A 24,210-nucleotide genomic window follows, 5' to 3' on the forward strand; every position below is an offset into this window, starting at 1 on the left:
CGCCTCTTCTGCAGCCGGCCATCCATGCCCCAGCCTCCGGCAAAACGCATGCGCATCAACACGTCTAAACTTTGGCATATCGTGCAGCAGCGCCTCAACAACATCGATCCACTCAGCATCCTTATCCAGTGCAGCTGATACCAGTTGATACATGGGCGACTTGCGCGTGTACTTCGCGTCTGAAGACTTGCAAACTTCTTCCATAGCTTGAGCGTACAATTCTCGGTAGCGATCCAGTGACCAGGACAGATGTGGCAGCCGTGATATATCATAGTTTGGGAACCAGTCGCGTCGGAGAAACGTGGGCATTGAAGCATAACCAAGGCAGTGTGGCACGGCTGCGCACCCGTCCCAGTCAATTATACCAGTAACGTTGCCATCTTCGTCTACCAGGATGTTCTGGAGATCGAGATCGTCGTGCCGAAGGACAAATGTTTCGCGTATTGGTACGCCGTTGCTAACGTCTTCGCTTTGAATTTGCTTACTATGCGATGACTCTGTTGTTGCAAACGGAGCCGACGACATCACCATTCTCATCACTATCCAAACACCAATCTTTGCCACGTCGTGGGTACCAGACGATGAGCTGCGCTCCGCACTATTCACTCTATCTATGCCAGCGGTGAAGAAGGCTTCGCTGGTATCGAATGACCCTTCAGATGCAAGCTTGTCCATGACAGTCTTTGTATGCCATCGCCAAAATGGACCAATGCAACTCGGCAGCTTATCTTTCGGGTCGAAGAAGGCAGGCATACCAGTATACTCAAACTCCAGCGGCGCAAGTTCGCTCATAGCTCGCGCAAGAGAGCGCAGGAACGTAATGCGCTTCTGTTCCAACTCCGGTAAAGGATCGTCGGCATTTAGGTGTACTTTTGTGCTGATCGTCGTCTTGTAGGGCTGACCGATCCACATGTCCATTGCAGAAATGCCGTCCATTTTCTTCATGAGAATGTATGGTGCGCCTATCGCATTCTCGAGACTCCCATCATATGCGATAACCTCTGGCACTGGGCAGTTTGTGTGATGCCAGATGTGTTGCATCAGCTGAGCCTCACTCTTCAGAGCCACGTTATCGTTGATCTGCCATTCGCCTCGCGTGCCATGTGCAGGAATTTTGAGAACGTACTCTTGCGTGACTTGGTGACTGTCCTCGATCATCAAGAACACTGCATGGTGAAAAGATCCCTCTTTTCGTTGCATGACGCGACAGCTGCTAAAGGGAAGTTCTTCTTTCAGATCGATAAGATGGAGTACCAAGCGTTCTAGAGCAGTGCGAGATATACCCCGAATGTCTTTGAAGTGCCGACGGTCATACTTATTCCCTGATGGTTTGCCGTCATTGCTATAAGCGTCTTCTCCAACCTCAGCCACTGTACTGCGACTCCTTCTGGAAACTAGATGGGGCAGTCGGAAGTTGCAATCGACATGAGGATTTGGATCTTGTGCGGAAGACGCGCTGATATACGATGTTAATCGTCTTGAGAATACGTTTGATGTTGTTAGAGCTACCTTCGTCTCTTCGGCTGCTTCTTGATCACATGCACGAGCCAGTGGCAAGGATAACGAGGTAATCGAAGCCCTCGGCGTCGCCCCGAAACGTGAACTTAGCATTCTTCTCACTCCCGTCACCGATGACCGAGCGCCTTTGTTGTTTGACGAAACCTTAGTTTCTGTTGGTTTTAGAGACCTCAGAGACCACCGCTCGGGTCGCAGCAAGCTTTTCCATCTCGATGGTTTCCTCGATACAGCCGGTGTGGCACTGGTCGAAGACATTGTATGGATGTGCGCGTAACCGTGGTTGAGCACTTGATCGTGGTTGAGAATGTAGAAGTAGGCGATGAATGTTCTACCAACTGTGGCTTATGTCTGTACATCTCTAAGACAGTGAAAGACTAGCAGCAATCGAGACTCATGAATCATGATTCGGCTCAGCGGGTCACAAGGAAGAGACAATGTCTTTCAATCGGGTGAATGAGTAGGCACACATGTTCGTTACCAAAGTCACGCCTCCTTAGATAGAAAGGGTCGTGATAGCCTTGTGTTCATTTGGTGTGGCGCTAGTGCATCGCCGTTGAACCGTAGTTGAAAGGAGTTCACTAACTGGTGGTAGAGAGCAAACTGTGCGAAGGGAGCTTCAACCTCGGGTACTAAAGTAGGTCGCTTACGATCATCTTGTCTGAAGTGCTGTTTGTTTCTGCGCTCTAACTTCTGACAAACACATGTCCCCCACTCTTAGAGCTTAGCACAATACGTCTGCACCGGCACAATCCCCCCACTCCTATCCGGCGGATCCCTCATTGCAACCTCCCTCGTCCTCGCCAGACTCTCCAACTCATCCAGCCTATTCAGCGTCGCCTTCAAATGTTCCTCAAAGCCCGGCTGTTGAACGACTTCCCTGAAGGCATTCTGCATGGGTACGGAATCCGCTCTCACCATACCATGTGCATCGATATGAATAACATTGATATGGTCAAAGGGGTGCACGAAATCCGCGCGCGTGATGATTTGACGGGCCTCGTGCAGCGGGATCTGAGGAAGGCAGAATTGATGGGGATCAGATGTCGATGTGTCTTGTTCGCGGAGGACGAGGGCGCGGGCTAGAACGATGGCGGCGGCGCAATACTTTTGTTGCTCTTCCACATCGTCGTCCATGGAGTCACCCAGGATCCAACAATTATTCAGAAACCACATCTTCTCTCTCCGGTTGATCTGCTTGCAGGTTTCAAGCATATCTTTTGACTTGGCGACTTGGTTTAGGAAGATGAGGCGGCCACCGACCTTGGCGAAGACTTCGTCTAGGATGCTTTGTGGGACGTCTTCGTTGTGGTAGCGGGCTCGGTACTGTTTTAGTGCTGTTGTAACGACATTATTCCGCACGTCTCTGACGCTGATGACGTTCATGTTGGTTGCGTGTGGTGTCAGGCGCTCTAGGGTCCAGAATTCGTCAGAGGTGAATACGGTCGTAACAAGTTCGTTGCCCGCCCATATTTCGGCGCGCTGTTGGAGAATCTCCAGGAGATGTTTTCCAGCTTCGTCGTCTTTGAAAAGGTGGATGTTGTTGATAATCATGAGGAGAGGTTTGCCGCGTCGTTTCCTCAGCGACAAGGCTACCTTCTCCATCTGATTGAGTGCCCTCTCAATGTCTAGTAGAGGCGAGCTGTCTCTTGGTCCGCGGATACTGAACAGTCCACCGATGTAGTCTTCGTGAAATTCGTAGTCGATGGCCTTGCCGAGCCGGGTTCGAAAGACCTCGAGATCGTTGTGCGCTTCCAGCATAGCGATGCCGTCGCCGTTGACCTTCCGCATGGCCTCTAGCAACAGCGCTCGCTTGCCGGTTCCTCGCTCACCGATGACCAGGTAGTATCTTCCCCTAGCTTTTCCGCTGACGACATTATCGATGTCTTCTTGTTCCGCCCGTGGAACCCAGTATTCCCTCTCTACAATCTCTTGAATCTTTTCGGGCTCGGTGCCGTACGAGATGCGACCCAATACAACACGCTCTTGCGAGCTATACCCTGTCGCAAAGGCATTCTCAATCTTCTTCGCAACCGTTCTCTTGTAGAATAGGCTGTAGGCATAGCCGCCAAGGCCTAGCCCGAAGAGTGATATTAGAGCTACCGTGCTTCCTTCAAGCACACTCCGCGCAAACTTGCTTCTCTCCTGCTTGTCTCCGTCATTTTTGTTGCTTCTTTGCGAGTTGGCCGATTGGGCGTCGTGATTCGGGGTATGTAAGAGGAGGGGCGTGCGTTGAAAGCGAGCGGGGTGTCTGCCGAGGGGTAGGACAAGCCATGCTGCGATTGTCAGTTGTGCGAGTTTTTGAAGGTCCCTTGAAATGGCATACCTCGTCTGACACGTTGTATAGAGCGCCTCATTCGTTTTGTACGACGAACAAACGGATGAGGGTATGTTCAACAAGGCTACGCGTCATGTAGGTCGAAGCGCAAGCACGTCTTGGCCAAGCGTCTGACCGTGTGCCGCATAGCCGGGCATCTTCATCGGATATAATAACGAGATGTAATGTGTTTATCTGTGGCTAACGCGGGCGCCATCGTCATTGTCACAAGGCTGAGCTTCGCAGGGAAGCAGATGCGATGAAGGACGCGACGGATTTGGTGGTAGCGCGTCATCCCAAGACCCAGGGTTCGCGCTACGGCAGTCTATCATCGCTGCGACCCATCCCCAACTACTACATACGCCCAGACGGCCACGATAGAGCTTGACCTACATCCGCCCTAATGTGAGACCTGGCATTACCTTGAGAGTGATAACCGGCTGTCTCTATCTGCCCCTATAGTTTTGGGGTTATTCCACTTCTACGTGGACAAACTCCGGATCTGCGCAACTCAGCCAAACTTGTATCGAATTGGGGACCGCAAGGCGCACAGTATGTCATGCGCAATCTGCCAAGATTCCTTCATTGCTCCAGCGTTATAATCCGGGTTAGATTTGAGGCTGAGGGCTGGGTGGGTTCTAGACTTGCGCCACGCCAATAGCTTGCTGCAGCCTAGCCGTCGGACAACATTCGTAGCTACCTGCACCACTCTCCACTATACCTCCGGATGAATTCCCAATCACTTCTTGTAGCATGGTTATGTGCATCCTCTACATACGCCACGTTTCAGCGTCTTCTCGATGCGTCTCTTACAGCTTCAAGATGACGCTAGTAGCTTCAGCCTTGTTGAGTTTCAGGGCAACAAAATCCCACCATATGCGATTCTTTCACACACATGGGATCCAAGGCCGGGCAAAGAGGTCACCTATCAGGATTTGCTCAACGGTGCAGGGAAGGAGAAGACTGGTAGTTACCGTAAGCTGACGTTCTGCATGGAACAAGCCGCCAAGGATGGTCTTCGATTCTTCTGGGTCGACACCTGTTATATCGACAAATCTAGCAATGCAGAACTATCAGAGGCAATAACGTCGATGTTCCGTTGGTATCGCAACTCAGCCAAGTGTTACGTGTTTATGTCGGATGTCTCTGTTAAGAAACGGAAAGCAGATTGCAACAAATTCTACTTCGCATGGGAGCCCGCCTTTCGGATGAGTAGATGGTTTTCAAGAGGGTGGACTTTACAAGAGCTACTTGCGCCACCAGTGGTAACATTCTTCTCGAAGGAAGCCACGTTTTTAGGCGACAAGTCAAGTCTAGAGCACCAGATCCACCAGATTACACAAATCCCCGTGCTTGTCCTTCGAGGGGCATCTTTTCAAGATTTCAGTATCGAAGACCGGATGTTGTGGAGTAAAAAGCGTCAAACGACACGCGAAGAAGACGAGGCGTATTCATTACTAGGTATCTTCAACACCAGCATGTTGCCCATGTATGGTGAAGGGAAAGAAAGCGCGTTTCGGCGGTTACGAAACAATATTCAACCATCGCCCCACGGAGAACGCAACAGGCTGCTTCTGGAATCGCTGGGATTTGATCAGATTCATACACGCGAGACGACCATTAAGAACGCCCATTCGGAGACCTGTACATGGTTCGCAAAGACATCCAAGTATATCGACTGGCTCGATCCCGACAAGCTAAAAGAACACCACGGTTTACTTTGGATCAAAGGGAAACCTGGGACAGGCAAATCTACCTTAATGAAGTTCGTTCTTGATCGTACCCGGAAGAAAACACCGGGGGAGGTCGTGATATCCTTCTTCTTCAACAGGCGGGGCGAGAGTATAGTGAAGTCAACGATTGGGGCATATCGTTCACTACTTCTACAACTCTTGAAACAGCAACCGGCGCTTCAGTGCGTGCTTGACTTAGTCCCGCTATCAGCATCTTCTCCAAATAAGTACCAATGGGAAGTCGAGTTGCTAAAAACCCTTTTTGAGCAAGCTATAAAGAAGCTTGGAGACGCTTCTGTAGTATGCTTTATCGATGCACTAGACGAATGCGAGGAAGAACAGATTCGGGATATGGTACGGCTCTTCGAACGAATCGGCGAATCGGCTGTAGCTGCCCAGACTCATTTTCGGGTTTGTTTCTCGAGTAGATATTACCCACACGTTACAATCCGCACAGGATTGACTCTGGAGCTAGACGGCGAAGAAGGCCATCGTGAAGATATCCAATTCTACCTAGAAAGCGAACTAGAAATTGGGCAGAGCGAGCTTACGGAAAGAATCAGAGCTATCATACGGAAGAAAGCTTCGGGCGTTTTCATGTGGGTTGTTCTTGTCATAAGGATTTTGAACAAAGAGTACGATCACGGTCGGATCCATACGCTTTGGCGGACATTGCAAGACATTCCAAGCGACCTTCATGACTTGCTAGGTGACATCGTGTCACGAGATCTGCATAGCAGAGAGGACTTCTTATTGTGTATTCGGTGGGTCCTTTTCGCCGAAGAACCCTTGACTCCAGAACAGCTATATGCTGCGATTCTTGCCGGGTCTGAGCCTCGCGAAGTACCGCGATGGGATACCAACGTGTTTACACGCGACGTTGCTCAACGCTTTGTACTCAGCGCTTCGAGAGGCCTGATCGAGTTCACAGCCTCTGAGCCACAGAAAGTTCAGTTGATTCACGAATCGGTCAGGGACTTTGTTTTGAAGGATGGTCTTGGCGATGTCTGGCCAGATCTTCGAACCAACTTTCGTGGTGAAAGCCATGAACAGCTAAAGCGGTGCTGTATGAAATGTACAGGCATGAATCTCTTAAGCGATCCGGATGTGCGTGGAGGTTCTTCCTCACCGCTATCTTCAGAACACGAAAGCTTGGAAACATCGGTCATGGACGCGAATCCGTTTCTAGGCTATGCCATCACCTATGTGTTGTTCCACTCAAATGCAGCACAGAAATATGGAGTCACTCAAACATCTTTTCTTGATGGCTTTCCATTGCCTAAATGGATCGAGCTGGCCAAGTCGACACGCAAGTTCAAAATCTACGCAAAATCTCACAGTCTTGAGTTCATACTGGCACAGCTCAACTACACAAGTCTGATCGAACTTCGGTCGAACTTTTCCACGTACCTCAAAGCCGAAAGCGGAGGTTCGGGCTCTCCACTCTTCGCAGCTGTAGCTCATGGGAGCAAAGAAGCTTTCCATCTATGTATGGCACACCTTCAGGTTCGCTACACACCCGAAGAATGCACTTGTGTAAGAGATGCAAGAGTCGATAAACATGCAGTCGAAAGACATGGAAATCTCGATCCATTATTCATCTACTCTGAAAACAGCGGCATGATATCCAATGCGGTTGTCCTTGGTAATAAACAAGTACTCGCCCTCCTACTCGACATGAACGAATTCCCCATCGATTTGCCAGATACAGCAGGGAGAACTCCATTATGGCTAGCCTGTAAGAACGGATGCGAGGCTATGGTCAAACTGCTGCTTGATAGGGAAGAGGTGAACATTAACAGCAAAGACTTTCATGGCCAAACGCCATTACATATAGCCGCAGCAACAGATCATTGTGCCGCGATGAAGCTACTTCTTGACAAAGGTGCGATAGATGTAGAAAGCAAGGACAATTTTGGTCAAACGCCACTGCTGCGGGCGGCGCAGAACGGACATTGGGGAGCAGTCAACTTCCTGCTTACTACAGCTAGAGCAGACATTAATTCAGAAGATAGGAACAAACGGACAGCATTATGGTGGGCGGCACGGTTTGGACACATCAATGTAGTCTATCGGCTTCTCGAATCAGGCATGGTAGAAGTTGATTATGAAGATGAGAACGGACAGACACCGCTATCACGTGCAGTAATGTCGGGCTATGATGAAGTTGTTGAGCATCTGCGTCGGTATACTGGTGATGAAAGTGACGGAACTGGTAGTTGAAGTAGCTCATTACTGTCCGAAGTTTGTCTGAGACTACTAATCCTTGAGCAATGTGACTAAAAACTATCTAGCTCTTTCACTAGCCTGCACTGATATCATACCTTGCATGCACGAGTATTCAACATATGGCGGAACTTTCATTCGGTAGATCCAGGCCGATTACGCCCAAGAACTTGTTGCCTGGTTAACTATAGAGCTATATAAGCCTGCTCTCCTCCAGTGCAATTGACACCACCGCCTCGATCACCTCCCATACGACCGTTGAATATGACAACCGAACCGACCTCCACCGCTGTGATGGCGACTCGAAAGACCATTCCGCCCCTCGCTCGCGGCGACTCGAAGCCCGTCGACGCGAATAAACCATTCATTATTCGCGACCTGCCAGCGGAAATCCGCAATCAAATCATAAACTACTTGGTCGAGTACCCCACGCCAATGCGTATACGCTGCAATGGTAGTGGGTCCAGGCGTCGTCGCATCGATGAATCTGGTGGGCGTTTAAATTGGAAGCCACACCTCCCCGTAAACCTCTTTGCATCGTGTCGGACATTGTATCGCGATGCAGGTTCTACCTTCTACTCCAACAACACTTTCATCATTGACAGTGACTACTGTTCTTACGACTGCCACCGGTACTCATCTACCATCAAACTACCGGGCGCTTTCTTCACGCGTATAGGCACGCAAGCGCACTGGCTTCGGAAGGTTGTACTCGACCTATGCGTTTTGGAGTCGTCAGAGCTTTATCGAAGCCTTGCATATCCTGATCAAGTTAAAGATGGTGCACCTGGGCGATTCGAGATCACCCCTCTTCTACGCGCCGTTTGGAGTCTGGATCTAAACGTCGACGTCTCTCTCGTCAACACTAGGGGCCATTCCCCTGTTCAAGGTTTTGCGGATTTGAATTTCAATGCCCCGTCAATGAGTGCTATCCTCAAGTCTATACTAGGAGGACAGTTGGAGCTACGAAAGTATGGCCGACTGCTGTACGCAGTTAATATATACGGAGACGCTTCCGGAGGTGAGATCAATTGGGGGACTACTAACGTTTGTTGCGATCCCCCCGGTCTGATGATGCGATCAAGTCTTCCAGACATCTTTCCAGATCCCCATCACGTCTCTTCCTTTATTGCGGAAGACGACGGAGCTCGACTACGAGTGCGCAAGCAGGAAAAGGCCCTGACCCTACTCGACCTGCCACAGCCGATACTCAGGGATATAATCAGTCGGGTTGTGCGTCCTACCGAAGGCTTTGTGATCGACTTGAATAAGGATACGAAGTTCAACTGTGGTATTATCCACGTTAACAAGGACATCTATCACGCGTGGCGTAAAGCCTTTCTCTTCGGCCATGACACGTACAAACACAGCAGACATAGCATTTTCGAGTTAGTCTTGACAACAAACTGTGTACAAACTGATTTCGACGGGTTCAAGAACTTACGGAGATTTCTGAGGAAGACTTTCGACCCTTCCCGTTATCCTGGTGATTCATCACACCCGAGGACCCTTATGAATAGCCCGTTCGAACGGACTACGTTGAAATACAAACTCAAATTTGAGGTGCAAGACCCTATCTCATTAAATGATGTCCGCATCAACATATTGCCCTTTGTCATGGAGACGGCGATGTCAGGTCGATGGAAAGGAAATGAACTCACGATTCAGGTTCGGAGTACCGACTGCAACGGACCCTCTACCATGATTGCTTCGCATACGTTGAAACTTCAAGAGCTTCGCATCAATATCCTCACCGCTTTGATGAAGTCCTTCTACTTGGAAGAAGAAGAAAGGTCAGTCGTACCTAATTGCTGGATCAATGGTTTTGGGCAAGTCGTGCAAGTCGAGGACGCTCACGATGATGCCGGCGAAGCATGGGAGTTTGCCTCACATCTTGTCGAAAACGACATTGAGATAGACCATGGCCGTTGGGAAACCAGGAACTGCTTCGACGTTCTCGAACTGCACCCTCTTGACAGGCATTACCGAAATGGGGAAATCCATCCTGGCTGTTCCATCAGCGGCAAACAATTCTTTCCGTTTCAGCGAAATGTAAAGGAGATTATGCGCTATCTTTTGCATAACATTGACAACCACGGGGTGTTTGACTCGTAAGTTTCCGTAATCGCACTTGTAAGCATTGAGCTGACTTTCTCGACAATAGCACTGCCCGTCCGAAAGATTTCAAGTGCGAGTGCGATGATTGTAATGATCAAACCGAGGACGATGAGGTTGTTTAGGAATGGTAGGAGTGACGAAGACAACCACCAATCTTAGACACCTTACGGCATAGGAAACAATAGTGCCACTCGGGATATATCAAAGTGCCATTTTCGTACCTGATGATGAAAGATCAGATTTGAGACTCCCAAATCTGTAGTGGTATGTGACAGTACGGGCCAGGCCTACACATACTGTAATTGGATAATCTGAACTACAGGCATCCAACACACATGCTGAAGCACACAATAACTACTATCCGTGTTCCATATAATTAACGCGGTGGAGTAAGGACGATAAAGCAAGCAAATTTCGTGTCAAGACCATCCCTGCTTAAGTAGCATTTTCCTATCATCGGTCCAAAACCCGCTTTAGACTCACGGCACCCTGCACCATTTCTCTTTCTTCATAGCGACTTACAGTGGGACTTCCAGTCCCAAAAGCTGTTGCCTAAGTTCTCTTTCGCGCTTGTCGTTAATATGCACTCGGACTTACTCCAATCCTGTTTCTCACGAACATTCGCGACGCTAACCCAGCCCGGCCTAATCCAGATAAAACGATCGACAGGGTCCACACGTGCGTCGCAACCCATGAGGCGACTCGGAAGGCCCAGATGTCCGCTCTCCAAGCCGTCTCATGACCATCACGGTATTTCCCATCTGAACCTTGCAAATATGTAGCCTCTTCGTCTATTCCTCGCCTTTGAGGCGTTTTGCTTTTGCTTTCCGCGTAAACAAAACTACACAAGTTTTTTTGCGACAACAATGGCGACTTCGTCACCACGCTCATCGACGAGCTCGACAAGCAGCAGCAGCAGCACCTCCTCGCGCTCCTACCCCGCCTCATCTGCAACGCCCTCACCAAGACGACAATCACCCCGCCCCCTCCTCTACAAACTCTACACCTCACACATACTGTCTACGTGGAATGCGCGCACTTTTGAATTTGGCGCTGTCATCTTCCTTGCGAAAATCTTCCCCGGAACGCTCTTCTTCGCAAGTTGCTATGCGCTTTTTCGCTCGCTTGCCGCTGCGCTCCTGGGGTCGTGGATAGGCGGGCAGGTCGATGCGAGGGATAGATTGTATGTCGTGAGGCAGAGTATTCTATGGCAAAGGCTTTCTGTCGCAGCGAGTTGTGCAGTTTTGGTGGCTATGTTGGGTTTGGGTGACGTGCAAGAGAAGAAAAATGCCAGTGGAATATCGTATGGCTTGTTTGCGGTCAGCGCGGTTCTGGCATGTGTCGAGAAATTGGCTTTTGTCGCCAACACGGTTTCTGTGGAGAGAGACTGGATAGTCGTGGTTTCTGAGAGCTTGGGTGCAGATCGTCAAGAGCTGAATAGCGTCATGCGCAGAATTGATTTGGTGTGCAAGCTCATTGCGCCCGTGGGCATCGGACTCGTGGATGGGTACTCGACCAAAATCGCCATCTGGGTTGTATTCGCGCAGAATGCAATCAGTGTACTGGTGGAGTACTTTGCCATTGCGAATGTGTACGCCGCGGTGCCGGAACTTGGTGTTGGCAAAGGCGTCGCGCAGGCTGAAACGAATATTGCCACGGATTCACAACCGCAAGACTCTTCCCACGGGGATACCGTGTCAAACACGCCTAGCCGACGTTCCACTCTTCTCGCCAATATAACCTCACACCTGCAACCCTACCGCGCATATATCGAAAACCCCGCCTTCCTCGCCTCCTTCTCGCTTTCCCTCCTCTATCTCACTGTCCTGAGCTTTGCATCGCAAATGACGACTTACTTGCTCACCCTCGGCTTCACGAGCACGCACGTCTCCATCATGCGACTCGTGTCCGTTATCCTCGAACTTAGCGCCACCGTCGCGGCGCCGTGGCTGATGAATAAGATTGGCGCTGTACGAGCAGGTCTCTGGTTCATCAACGAACAACTCCTCGCCATTGCCCTAGCCATAGGCTTATTCCACGTCTTCCCTACGAGTACAACACCGATGTTGGCTGGCGCCGCGCTTGTCCTGGGCGTCTGTCTCTCGCGCCTTGGTCTCTGGGGTTTCGATCTCAGCGTCCAGTATCTCGTGCAGGAAGATGCGCCGCCTGCGTCTCGCGGCTCATTTTCCGCTATTGAGATGTCACTGCAAAACGTCTTTGAGCTCCTCTCTTTCGCGACGACAATGGTGTGGTGGCGGCCGCAGGACTTTACTATTCCGATTTATATCAGCGCGGGCGCGATTGCATCGAGTGCGGCGTGTTTTGCGGGATTTGTAAGGCAGAAGAGGGGTCATTTGTTGCATACGGATCGGTGCTTGAAGAGGATGGGTGGGAAGAAGAGAAGGTATCAGGTGCTGCCGACTATTGAGGAGGAGGGGGACTTTGAGCTGGATGAAAGGAGTGGGCGATGAACGAGATCTGTATCCATGCAAGACGAGAAATGAACAAAGATCATGTAAAAACACATGTTGCGCAGATTTTGGAGATATAAGTGATGGTTCCATTATTGTAAACGTACGGTCATTTCAGCACTACGGAAGTCTCGTAGCCAGATCGGCAATACAGCATATCACAAGAAGCCCGTACGTACTACCTGTCTATCCAGAAAGTCATCCCAGGTACCCAATCATGCGAAGTTCCAGACAGCTACATCGTCGAACCACGAATATCCAGTTATCCTCAACTCGTGTTGTTCCGACTTTCCATCTCTTCAATGGAAGACAGTCTAGCAAACCTTCCAATTGTCGCCTTCGTCGAAGTCGTCGTCGTCGTCGGCACTGGGATACTCTGAGAAGAGCCGGGTGTTTGCATCATCGGGGAATGTTCCGTCAGCGACGAGACGCTCGACCATGGACCTGAGATGGTTGGATGGCTTGGGCTTGAGGGGGCCGCGGTGGCGGGCGGATGCTGAGGGAAGCGAAGCGCTGAGAGCGATGGCGAAGAGGGCCGTCAGGGTAAGCATGGTGGTGAAGGACTTCATTTCTGACGAGAAGAAATTGGTGTTTGGCTGAATCTGGTTGTTCAGGTTGAGTGCAGAAGAATCGATCGTGATGTTGCAGTGACGGTGTATATGTATATATATTAGTAAGAGAGCGAGTAGGAGAACACACGAGCTAAGCGTGGTTGCGGATCGAAACGCCTTCATCCGACCTTTTAGTCTATATCGGTATGCAGGCGAGTCCAGCTTGCGTAGCAATCTCTCACTGTGGTAGCCTGCGGGCCTTGGCGTGAGCTCTTCGAGGAAAAGTGACCATGGAAGCGTTCAGACCTTGTGATGTTCCCTCTCTCACCGTCGCATAAAAACATAGCAACCACTCTGGTCAAACAAAGCTTCTTCTCGACAAAGCCTCCAGAAACCACAACAATTACATACTCAACCTTGTCACTCAACTACGACATTGCAACAAGATGAAGTCTTTCACGTCCATCCTCCTCCTCGTGGCCCTCTCCACCGTTGCAATGAGCAGTGCCATTCCCCGTGACGTTGCTCCCGCTTCTACATCCACCATCGAGTCTTCTCCCGCGAATGCAAGTTCTCCACCCGCGTCGCTCACGCACCCACTATCGCTGCTTTACCCCAGGGCTAACGAGAATCAGGACGTCCACACTCAAGTCGTCAGTAGCTCATGCCAAAAGTGCACTAAAGCTTTTATCGACTGCACCAAGGTGTGTAGCTTCATAACTACCAAGCTCAGAGTAGAAGAAATTACTAATTCGTATCGATACATACTAGACATGCCACGGCTCCTCGTGCCAGCGCATCTGCCTCAGCGTTCATGCTGATGGCAAGCCATGCAAGAAGACTTGTGGATGGCCTTAGGGTGGCGGTAGATTTATTTGGGTGGTTTCACAGTATGTGGCCTTGTGCTTTACAGACGAATGCATGGAAGAATCCAGAGAAAAATTGTGCAGGGAGTAAATAACGATGATCGGCCTGATTGAGTAGTAAAGACTCTGGGTATTGGCACCATATGTACACAAGGTTATCAATATCAAGAGATAGGACCTTGATACTATCTGACTTTATGACAATCATTAGGCTCACCACCGTACAAATTAGATAAGAAGCGTGGAAGAAGACCGAGGTAGCAGTCAGAGTCCCAGCCATCTACCCATCTATGTTGCAGCGCGCGCCGACTTAGAGGCAGCTTTCCCGCCGGCCTTGAACGTCGGCGGCCAATCCTTGTCATTCGCGCCTCCCGTGCATTGTTTCCCGACCCAGCGCCATCGCATCGAGCTCATCGACTAGCACGAGATCCTTCGGTATATATTTGGTGTATGGGAAGCCACGAAGGTCCTATAGAGGGAACGACAGGCGGGGCTGGGTTGATGAGTAACCACCGCCAAAGCATGTCAGCAGCCCCACTTTCGTAAACCTTCCACTCTACCCTCCGTTGAGCTTAGGCGTGTTCGCATTAAAGAGCAGATACAATCCCTTGAGCCAATCGAGGTGATCTTTCCTTTGCGCAATATTCACGCTTACTGCTATCGGTACGCCGCTTCGGTGGATGTGTATCGCGCTTCACCATGAGAGATGGCTATTTTTAGACCTTTCCACGAACATATCCAGATATGGCAGCCTCTACTCCGCAGGAACACACAACTTCCAATGACAATGATGCTTTTTGCACGATACCGATCTGATCTTCCAAATGTGACAGCAGGCAACCGGAATAGTAACAATACTCGCAGCTTGGATGCTAGAGGAAAAGCAAGGCAATTGTTCTGCGGCAGAATGTCGACGAGCTTCTATATGTTCTGCGTGGGCCACGACCAACAATTGTTACAGCCGCGAAAACATCTACATCGCATTCTCTGAGACCCAGACATTATAGGCTAAAAGACCCCCTGGATAACTCAAAGTACTGCCATCTCCAGTATGAGTGCACCAACCTCTTTCTTCCGGGTTAATGGCGTGGACATTACACAGTACGTTTCCACTTGCATGACACTGTCAATGTGCTCACAACTTCGTAGCCTCTTCATCGCGTTCGGTGCCGTGGCATTCTGGTCTACTTTGACTCTTACCATTCGTCTTCTCACGACCATGAAGAAGCGTTCTGGAATCTACTTTTATTCTATCTTGATCGCTACCTGGGGTCTGACCATACGTCAAGTCGGCAACTTCATCCAATTCTACGCACCGATGTGTCCGTGGCAGGTCGGCTTCACGATGCAACAGCTTGGATGGGTTGGCATGATTAGTGGGTTCTCGATGGTACTCTACAGTCGACTCACCATAATCTTGGAAAGCCATAGAGCACGACGAGTTGTGCTTGGTATGATCATCTTCAACGGTTGTGTGTGGCACACAGTCATGATCACAGTGCTATCAGGCATGAGGACGACGCAATATGCAGGACGTCCAACTGGTAAGTGATCCCTCTGGAACGGAGATGGTAAGCTATGCTGATTGTATACTTTAGACACACGCGCATGGAAGCATGTTCACGACCGCGTCGAGAAGGTACAAGTCGTGACCTTCGCTGTCCAGGACATCATTCTTTCCTGTCTCTACCTACGCGCAGCATACCAATACCTCCAGGGCCGGTTCACGCAGTCAAGCAAGACACGGAGCGTTATGTGTCTTCTTTTACTCGTTCAGTTCGTCGCCATTGCCTTCGATGTCGCCATCGTCTTTATGGACTTTGCAGGTTATCTGCAGCTCAAATTCATCGTCTTCAGCTTTGCTTATGCTGTGAAATTAGAGCTGGAGTTTGTGGCACTCAACCAACTGGTGGAGCTAAGTAAGATGGGGCTGCCAGGAATAGCTTCCATGAGTTTGAAGGCTTTCAAGACGGATGAGAACGAGGTCATGGTGAACAAGATGCCGAGCACCACGATTCGTACATTTTCAGTGGCGAAGATGGGACCAGGCGAAACTTCGTCGGATACGCCACCTTGCGCGCCGCAAAGCTCGAGCGATACCTTGGATTTCATAACGACACCAGGGCAACTGGATGCATGAAAATTGCAAATAAACGTGCATAGACGTTAACACTCGAAACAAACCGCATTGTTCTAGCGGTTTTCTCGGTCGACTTAGTCCTGGCTTCGCCAATCGGATGTAACGCTATCTAGTGGCGCAGTTACGGGTATAATCAGGGTGCGGTAGCTGCCCTGGTGATCTTTGTCAGTGCTGTGTCCGGGTGTGGCGTTGCAAACAAGCGTCAGGCATACAAGCATCAAGTGACGCGGGGCTGTCGGGAGTCGATACTACCTGAGTAATTCACTTGGGAGTGAGGATCATAGACCTGGTTTTCTGGAAACACATACAGGAGATGGCGTAAGTGAGTGGAGTCGGTCCACTACAGGCCCTGCTGTGGATCTAGACAATTCGACTAGATCTTGGAAGAGTGGAACGGGTCGCCTGAAAGACAGATATGGGTGGTTCACGACGAATACCCATCGCAAAAGATGGTGTGGTGGTCTCGTCTTGAATCGTTACTGTGTTTGAGTTGATTTTCGCTCCGCCTTCCACACATAGCAAAGTGGTATTCCGAGTGCATGAGCAAGTCTATTCTCTGAAACCAGTCACTTTCACTTTCACTTTGACATGTGAAGGTAAAACAGGTCGCGTGCTTGGTTCGGCGCATGTGCGGCTTCATTCTGCAAAGGCCATGGACGGCCGTCTGCCGCTTTAGATGCGCGTTCGTGAAGATAGTCTCTGCAGTGCTAGGTATGTGTTGTGCTACGCCTGCTTTGGGTTGGTTGCGATAGGCTGTAAACTCCTGGCCCAAGTTGTCGATCCCAGGCACAATGTCGGTGCCTCCGTTACGAGACGTTGTTCGTGGTGCGTTCCGCAAGTTTACGTTCAGACTACCTAGGTAGCTTCCGGATTGTGTATTCTCCGCAATGCAGGGTCGTAAGCCACCAAAACATAAACCAATGACCGTTGCGAACAAATCAGGCCTCCAGACCAAAATGCACCTCATCCATCCGTAGGGTCGTGGGCAAAGTTATAGCAGGGTGAAGCACTGCGCACGAGCACATCGGAGAAAGTGTGGCGAGCCGCCAAGCAGACCTTTGGCGGACTTCCGATGACACGGAGATTTCCATTTTACCGTAGCCAGCCAATGACGATGTTAGCGTACCGACTACCAGCTCACGGATGCTTGCAACAGAAGATCCTGCCGACATGACCGATGGCTCGGCGAGCACATGATCGTCACAAGAATAATCGATTGCCGACAATCCGATCGGCGTTGTGGAGGTGGAGCAATGATCGCTCCAGGGGGTTGAATCCTACCATCCAATTTACTGGTAGATGCAACGCTCTTTAGAGCTGACTGTCCCTGGGTATCCACAAAATGGTAATCTACGCGATACCCACCACGGGTGGCTTGATCTATTGCGCCATGGCGTCGCAGGGCGGCTCGATTTTTCCTATCGCTTATCACAAGGTTATCGTTCTGCCAGAGCAGTTGAAATAGACATTGTGAGACTGCTCAGTACCACTTCGCCAGTGGCCAAATTGGGCGCCGTTACAAAGTATAAAATGGCAGCTTCCATGACAGGTCTATCCCTTCCTTGGTCGTGAATACAGCTCCACTAACTGCGTCGAAAAGGTTTCGTGATTATGCCCTAATCCACCTACCACCGGCAAAATGTAGAAGTCGACACCTACGGCACATATCATAGGACGACTGAGTAAGTTTCATGACATGAGTAGGTTCGGCGAGCTAGTATGGCCTTGCCCGTGCGCTTATCCACTACGGTTTCCAGAGTGAACCCTGCACTCCAAGTCTCTATACCAATATGTCTGCCCATGATCGTCGCAATTAGCTTTTGGGTAGAACTCCTGTGTTCCTCGGAATATAATAACAGCTTCTCGAACATGAAAAGCAATCATCGTTGTCCGTGCACATCGTTGTAAACCACCTTGTCAAAATGCTCCTTCTATCCCTTCGCCGAGTGTATGCTTTTGTACTGCTGGTCAGTGTCCTCTGCTTCACGACGAGCGCTGCCTCCTCGGACGCTGGGGCACTGGATGGATTGAGCCAGATTCCGCTATGCGCCGTAAGATATACACCGCACAAGAGCAAATTTCTTGTAACTGACCATCGCACAGCTGCAATGTATCACGGAAAACGTGCCTGTCATTGGCTGTGGGCTTGTTGACTTGGAGTGCCAATGCAATTCTAAGAACTCGACCAAGATCCTGCAACCGTGTTTGGAAAGGGAATGCACTTACGATGAGACTTTCGGTATGTTTATCGCAGTGATCGGAGGTAACAACACTAATGTCTTTGCAGCTACGCTCCGCGCCCAAGCCTCTATTTGCAATAGGCCGCACAACAACCTGGCGACCCCCATTCGAATCGTGGCATACGTGAGTGGCATCATACCAATCATCGTGATTGTAATGCGCTTTGGTTCCCGATATGTTGGCGGTAACAAGCTTTGGTGGGACGATTGGCTCCATCTCATAGCAGTCGTAAGTGTTCGATAGAGAGGCTAGTTTTGTCTTACTTACAGTCTCGCAGATTCTGGTCATCCCTATGACTGTTGCCCTCTTATTGAACCTCAAAGCAGGACTCGGCTATCACATATGGGATCTGACGTATCAACGCGTCGTGTCAATTGGAAGATGGAGTATGTATTCATCTACCAACTCTGATGACAGCGTACTGACTATAGACAGCCTATATTGCCACCATGTTCTGGGGTGTCGAATTGCTCCTTATAAAGTACAGCATTCTCTGTCTATATATCCGCATCTTTCCGAACCTCTGGCTAAAGCGGGCTGTCTACGCCTTCATGGTCTTCACGGCTCTATTCACCGTTCCCCTAATCTTTCTGGCTGCCTTCCAATGCATCCCAGTCCACGCTATATGGGACCTCCAAGAGCAGGGAACTGCGAAATGCATTGACTATATCGCCGTCTTGAGACTGACGGTTGTATACGAAATCATCGCCGAGACTATTCTCTTCAGTCTTCCTATTCCGATCGTGTGGAAGCTGCAGATGCAGACTACAAAGAAGATTCAGCTACTCGTCTTCTTTAGCCTTGGTATCTGGTAAGTCTTGTCTTTAACACGTTCGATTCGTGTAATCTAACTCTTCCAAAGTGTTATTGTCATGTCCATCATACGCCTACCGTTCCTGCCAGGTGTTGTCGACACTACCGATCCAACCTACACAGTGGCAGGCACATCCATCACCGGATTCATATCCAGCGGAGTCGCACATATATGCGCTGCCGTTCCCACCATCAGGAACTTGATACGCTTCGTCCAGAACGGGTTCAAGATGCCCACGAAGGATTCTTCAAGCTACGCTCCAAACCCCAGCACTTACAACTCCACGAGCAAACGAAGCTATAAGTCATTGGAGGACAAGAAAAATGGCTTCATCACAGCACAACAGCGAAGCAAAGCCTCATCCCGCGAGACAAAGGACCCATATCGCCTGTCTGCAATTATGGATGTCGAAGAAGATGGTAGAGTCGTGGAGCTACGTGCGATGGACTCCCCAACTCATGGCGATGCATTGGATGACGAGGAACGGGGTGAACAGCAAGGGAAGGGTGGGTTGGCTTTGCGCGTGGAGGAACAACTTCCTACTATCGTTCGCGAATCTCCGTCGCCAGGGTTGGAAGACTCGGCGTCTCAGAGATCTATACTTCACCAACATTCTTATGCATAAAATTAGAAGGGAAACGTTTAATGATATTCATGCCATTCAAGAAGACTGTTTTACCACTCAACGTGCCGTCTTGAGAGCTGCAACAGCAGGTGCAGCTTTAGTGGTGCACGCGGTATGCTTGGAGATGTTCGCGCTGCTGCTCGTCACTTTTCGTAGCGTACAACGACGAATCTGAAGGCATCATAGCGCCTTGACACCTAGTTGGTGAATGCGAGGAGTAGCTGATGAGTCGGAGCTTCTCGCGGAGGATGTCTCTTGATCCGCAGGCTTCTGGGAACGGTGCACAAACGTCATTTTTGCCGGAATTCAGGGTTGTTCTTCCCTCCATGCTCTGATCTTAGGGCGGTTTTCGACTGCTGTAATTTCTACAAGGACGAGGAACGTTACATTTGAGCATCGAGTCGTCTGAGGCACTACCTAGGTATCAATGCAATCTCAACACTGTTCGTCTATGGCTCGAGCGATATCATGGAAACCGGTGAGAACAACCCGGTTTTTGAACAAGCCATAATCTGCCGCGAACGAGACAAGAAAACGAGCTGTTGGTTGTGATTCGTCAACCCTCAGATTGTGGATGGTTAGGCTGAAAGCTGAAGAGCGGGGTCCCGGAACGCCTGTTGAGCCAGAAACGCTCATACACACGCATTCAACAAGCACCCGCGCCGAATTCGCTGGTATCATACATTCTACGACTCAGGCTCGCATGCGCCTTCCCAGTCGAAGCCGGCACATATACATACCATATTGCTCTTAATGATAGTGAAGGCTGTCTATGTATGATCGGGCAAACGGACCCCGAGATGCCCCAAAGGTCCTGCGACTTCGTTCAGATTACAGGGAGAAGTGACTCATCGGCCTTACAGCGCGGCCCATGGGCTTACTTTGCCACCACCTGGATTGCATCGACGATGATCAGCATGCTCCCCAAATTACGGTTCATTGTATCAACATTGAGGCAGCTTAGCAAACTGTTGAGATGTCCCCCTTCGAGGCCGTACCGTACCACAGCTGGGTGATGGCCTTGGGTATCTATCCGCCGCGGTCCACCCATTATAAAACAGCTGAACTGAAAGAACCATCTCACTCCATGTTCACGAGCAGGCTTCCGGAGTAGCTGAAACGCTACGTACTGGCAGCGTTCCGACTGGGACGTACCCCTCTATCGCGCGAGGCTGAGAAACACTTTCGAACGAAAACGCATGGTGGCGCGTGGTGCCCGATGATGACACGTCTATCTTACATGAAGCTAGCCGAATCGCACGCCAGTGATATGCACTGACGAAGGGGGTATTGGCCGAAGGAATAAATACCTAGGTAGAGTGCCTGCCGCCGCAGTGAAAGCTTTCGTCCAAATTCTCGCAAACAGCTGGCTCTCCTACACTAAATCGACGATGTCAGGTGACGGTGACAGCCTTATAACCCTTGATGATCCCAAGTGTCCCGAATTTGAACCAGGTGCGACCGCCGCCTATCTCGTTGTGTGCTGAACTGTGTACTGAAATGGCTCTTAGAGATTGTGAAAGGGTTTGAGAGAGCTGTTCTCGGCTTTACAATTTTTACAAGATACAGCTTAAAGAGAGTAATAGTACTTAATCAATTGCTCAAGAACATCAAGCAATGCTCTGTGGAGCTCTTGATGAAGGAGATCGACGATGCTGAGGAACTCACGACATTCTGGGATCGATTAGAATCTGAGCAGCGATGGCCACTGTCCGGTTCGGATATACATGAGACTGTCTCACTGACGCAATCTGAAATCCGTGCGCACAGCGATATATACGACGATGCCATCGACGTTGCAAAATCAGCGATACTTGCGACTATTCTTCACACCCTTTTGGGTACACGACATGTCACTGTCTGGTTAAAAGCCAAGATAAACATCGCAAAGCGAAGCGAAAATGGATATCTGCTCTCGAGAGCTGTTAAGTGGAGGCTGGCGGACACTATAGAGCTATTGTTGGTTTCCGGAGCAGATCCCCAGAATCATGGTATTGACGTCCTGAATCCCATTAATGGGTACGGCTTGCTTAACAGGGATGAAATTCATTTCTCCATTGCAGCTCATCTGTTCCTGAAGCTGATTCCCATGAACTACTACGAGTCATTCAGAGAAGACAAGCCCCGGGCAAAACCAATTGTGCGCGCTCGTCGTCTACGAAAAGATGTAGGCCCGTTTAGTCCCGACGATATCCAGAAACCAAGCTTGACCTGGATCCATGTTCGGAGAAATAACGTGAGTTAGCAAAATCTGTGTTTGAGAAGCAACCAAGCTAATCTTGACAGCTTCTGTTGATGATGGTATGAAAGCTCTTCTTTTATATTGATCAAGTAACGAATGTCACAAAGGCCCCTGTACGAAGTTATACTTGGAAAGCTGCTCAAACGTTAGGCGAAATCTTCGGAGCCCTGAGACGTGGCTCTGATGATTCTCATCTGGCTTATTTGGAGCCGACATATCAATCAAGAAGCTTGCAGATGCCTGAGGAGGTATGACAAAGGCAGCCATCTCCGCAACGTCTATAGGATTATCGCAACTTACCATTCATCCAGAAAAACCTATTTAGTCGCCGCGAACCATGTGAGGCGAAGTGTTCAGCGATTGTAGTTAGTAGACCACGCTATCCTTCCTGGCTTGAAGCTTACACTCAAAGTTTCCATATCTAGTGCTTACGACAATCGGGCAACAAAAGGCTAAAAGACGGAGGCACGAGAAGCTCAAGAGAGATCTAAAGCTCAATGAACATATTCTCTCTTTCGACCACTTGGAACGCACCTTGGACGAGGCGTACTATCCGGGCCTCTCTCGTGAAGCCCTGGAAGTACGCAATCATGATCAAGTGGTCTCACACAGTAAAGACGACTTTACCTCCTTTGATAAGCGAGACAGTGGCTCGAAAAGAACCAGTGGAGAAGCATTCATCCTCATGGTGCCGCAGCTCTGGCTTTACAAGTTGGGTAATGTCGTCATATCTGCTTACAGTATGGATCAGGGAACTCAATACGCGTCCAATAGAAAGCGGCGAGGACTTCGTTACTATGACAGAATCCGATACGGTGACGGGAGAGAACAAGCGACACCTGCGGATATCCACCTCGGCTTGATCATCACTAGCTTCATAGATAGGTTTGGTAAGACCTACTGGGATGACGATGACCTCATCCATCCGCCTCCACTGGATCTTTTTGAGACAAGAGTGGTTCAGCTTCTGTCGGAAGTGAGGAAGTACATCGAACAGCCTTCTGGAGGAAAATCGAGTTCCAGTGGACTTGAATACCGCCGGGAGCGATACTTCATACACGTCATATCCGATGTGCGCAGCGAGCTTGCTATGATACAGCATGTTCTCGACCAACAGGAGCGTATCTTAAAACAGTTTCTCAAAGATTGCCTACCTGCAAGCGAAAAACAGCATTTACCAGATTGGGCACCAATCGAAGCTTCTCAAGAGACCATCCAACAGTACATGAGAAGAGTAAAGAAGATCGACGGCGATGCGGACAGAATCGAGAAGAGCATACAGGACATGCTCAACCTGAAGCGCACGCACGCTAGTATCAGGGAGGCACACAGCAGCCTCATTGTGAGCACCGCTGTTATCGGATTTACCGTCATTACGATCGTCTTCACACCACTCGCATTTCTCACGGCACTTTTCGCCCTCAAGATTGACGGATTCGAGAACCTCCAAATCTCCGGTAGTGATGGCGTTTTCCATAGCGGCAAGATTGGTGGCATATTTGGTAAGTAGACCTTGATCGCTGCATGAATATTGCGGACAAGAATGCCTGATCGAAACCTGTGTGAATATTGGAATGCATACTTGCTAACTCTATATAGCGAGTACTGAGATCTTGACACTAGTATTGACAGGTATCGCAGTATGGCTAGCATTCAAGTACATAAATCGCGACCAAGAACGTTCCTCGAAAGAAAAGACAGTTGCTTGGCTGGAGGGCTTCACATCCCGGTCCAAAGGACAAATCAGAAAGAAGCGTGCGAAAGTCGCGGATATAGAATCATCAGGGCTGGACGAGCTCCAGGGATCAATTACACGTTCCTCAGAAAGTTCCGATTCGCGAGCTTCACTACATACATCGCAGGTACAAGATGAAACTGAAGATGAAGACGGAGATGAAGATGAAGACGAAGACGAAGACGAAGACGAAGACGAAGACGAAGACGAAGACGAAGACGAAGACGAAGACGAAGACGAAGACGAAGACGAAGACGGAGACGGAGATGAAGATGGATATAAAACTATGTTGACTCGCAGTGCGAGTGCTGCGACCTGGCCTATGGATCGGAAAGCCCAGCTGAAACATCCTCACAACAGAGGACGTGGAAGAGTCGTGGATCCGGAATTATTAAGACAGGGCGAGCCCCAAGAACCAACAAGTTCCTCGGAGAATCCTAACCCTACAACTGCACCACACACACCGCAGCCACAAGATGAAGTCACATCGATTCGCAGCATATGAGAGTACTACCGAAGGCTAGGAGGTGCGACAAGGTGATAGTACGTCGCGTGAATTCGAAATAAGATCTTCAGGTGTAGACAAGGCTGTGTAAATCAGCGAGACCACATGGTG

At 49.8% G+C, this 24,210-nt stretch overlaps 6 protein-coding genes across 6 annotated transcripts; 4 read left to right on the plus strand and 2 right to left on the minus strand.

The window, feature by feature from the left end:
• Nucleotides 1-2,232: 2,232 nt before the first annotated feature.
• On the minus strand, nucleotides 2,233-3,872 carry J4E82_006054 (uncharacterized protein; the record flags this gene model as incomplete). Its single annotated transcript, XM_051732314.1, has 2 exons — nucleotides 2,233-3,791; nucleotides 3,842-3,872. The coding sequence occupies 2 exons, from the start codon at nucleotides 3,870-3,872 to the stop codon at nucleotides 2,233-2,235; spliced, it is 1,590 nt and encodes a 529-aa protein (XP_051587889.1).
• A 4,183-nt stretch (nucleotides 3,873-8,055) lies between these two features.
• Nucleotides 8,056-10,031, plus strand: J4E82_006055 (uncharacterized protein; the record flags this gene model as incomplete). The annotated part of the gene is made up of 3 exons (XM_051732315.1): nucleotides 8,056-8,248; nucleotides 8,357-9,902; nucleotides 9,956-10,031. The coding sequence occupies 3 exons, from the start codon at nucleotides 8,056-8,058 to the stop codon at nucleotides 10,029-10,031; spliced, it is 1,815 nt and encodes a 604-aa protein (XP_051587890.1).
• A 744-nt stretch (nucleotides 10,032-10,775) lies between these two features.
• J4E82_006056 (uncharacterized protein) lies at nucleotides 10,776-12,380 on the plus strand (the record flags this gene model as incomplete). Its single annotated transcript, XM_051732316.1, has 1 exon — nucleotides 10,776-12,380. The coding sequence occupies one exon, from the start codon at nucleotides 10,776-10,778 to the stop codon at nucleotides 12,378-12,380; it is 1,605 nt and encodes a 534-aa protein (XP_051587891.1).
• Nucleotides 12,381-12,595: 215 nt separating this feature from the next.
• J4E82_006057 (uncharacterized protein) lies at nucleotides 12,596-12,949 on the minus strand (the record flags this gene model as incomplete). Its single annotated transcript, XM_051732317.1, has 2 exons — nucleotides 12,596-12,652; nucleotides 12,704-12,949. 2 exons carry the CDS (start codon nucleotides 12,947-12,949, stop codon nucleotides 12,596-12,598), a joined length of 303 nt encoding a protein of 100 aa, XP_051587892.1.
• A 1,899-nt stretch (nucleotides 12,950-14,848) lies between these two features.
• On the plus strand, nucleotides 14,849-15,937 carry J4E82_006058 (uncharacterized protein; the record flags this gene model as incomplete). The annotated part of the gene is made up of 3 exons (XM_051732318.1): nucleotides 14,849-14,898; nucleotides 14,947-15,341; nucleotides 15,396-15,937. The coding sequence occupies 3 exons, from the start codon at nucleotides 14,849-14,851 to the stop codon at nucleotides 15,935-15,937; spliced, it is 987 nt and encodes a 328-aa protein (XP_051587893.1).
• A 1,922-nt stretch (nucleotides 15,938-17,859) lies between these two features.
• Nucleotides 17,860-24,099, plus strand: J4E82_006059 (uncharacterized protein; the record flags this gene model as incomplete). The annotated part of the gene is made up of 9 exons (XM_051732319.1): nucleotides 17,860-17,988; nucleotides 18,041-18,176; nucleotides 18,225-18,406; nucleotides 18,456-18,564; nucleotides 18,614-18,989; nucleotides 19,041-19,498; nucleotides 21,204-21,853; nucleotides 22,272-23,361; nucleotides 23,459-24,099. The coding sequence occupies 9 exons, from the start codon at nucleotides 17,860-17,862 to the stop codon at nucleotides 24,097-24,099; spliced, it is 3,771 nt and encodes a 1,256-aa protein (XP_051587894.1).
• Nucleotides 24,100-24,210: the final 111 nt, after the last annotated feature.

The sequence above is a fragment of the Alternaria postmessia genome (assembly GCF_024291825.1).
Source record: "Alternaria postmessia strain BMP 2775 chromosome Unknown scaffold_34, whole genome shotgun sequence".
NCBI classification, from domain to species: Eukaryota; Fungi; Ascomycota; class Dothideomycetes; order Pleosporales; family Pleosporaceae; genus Alternaria; species Alternaria postmessia.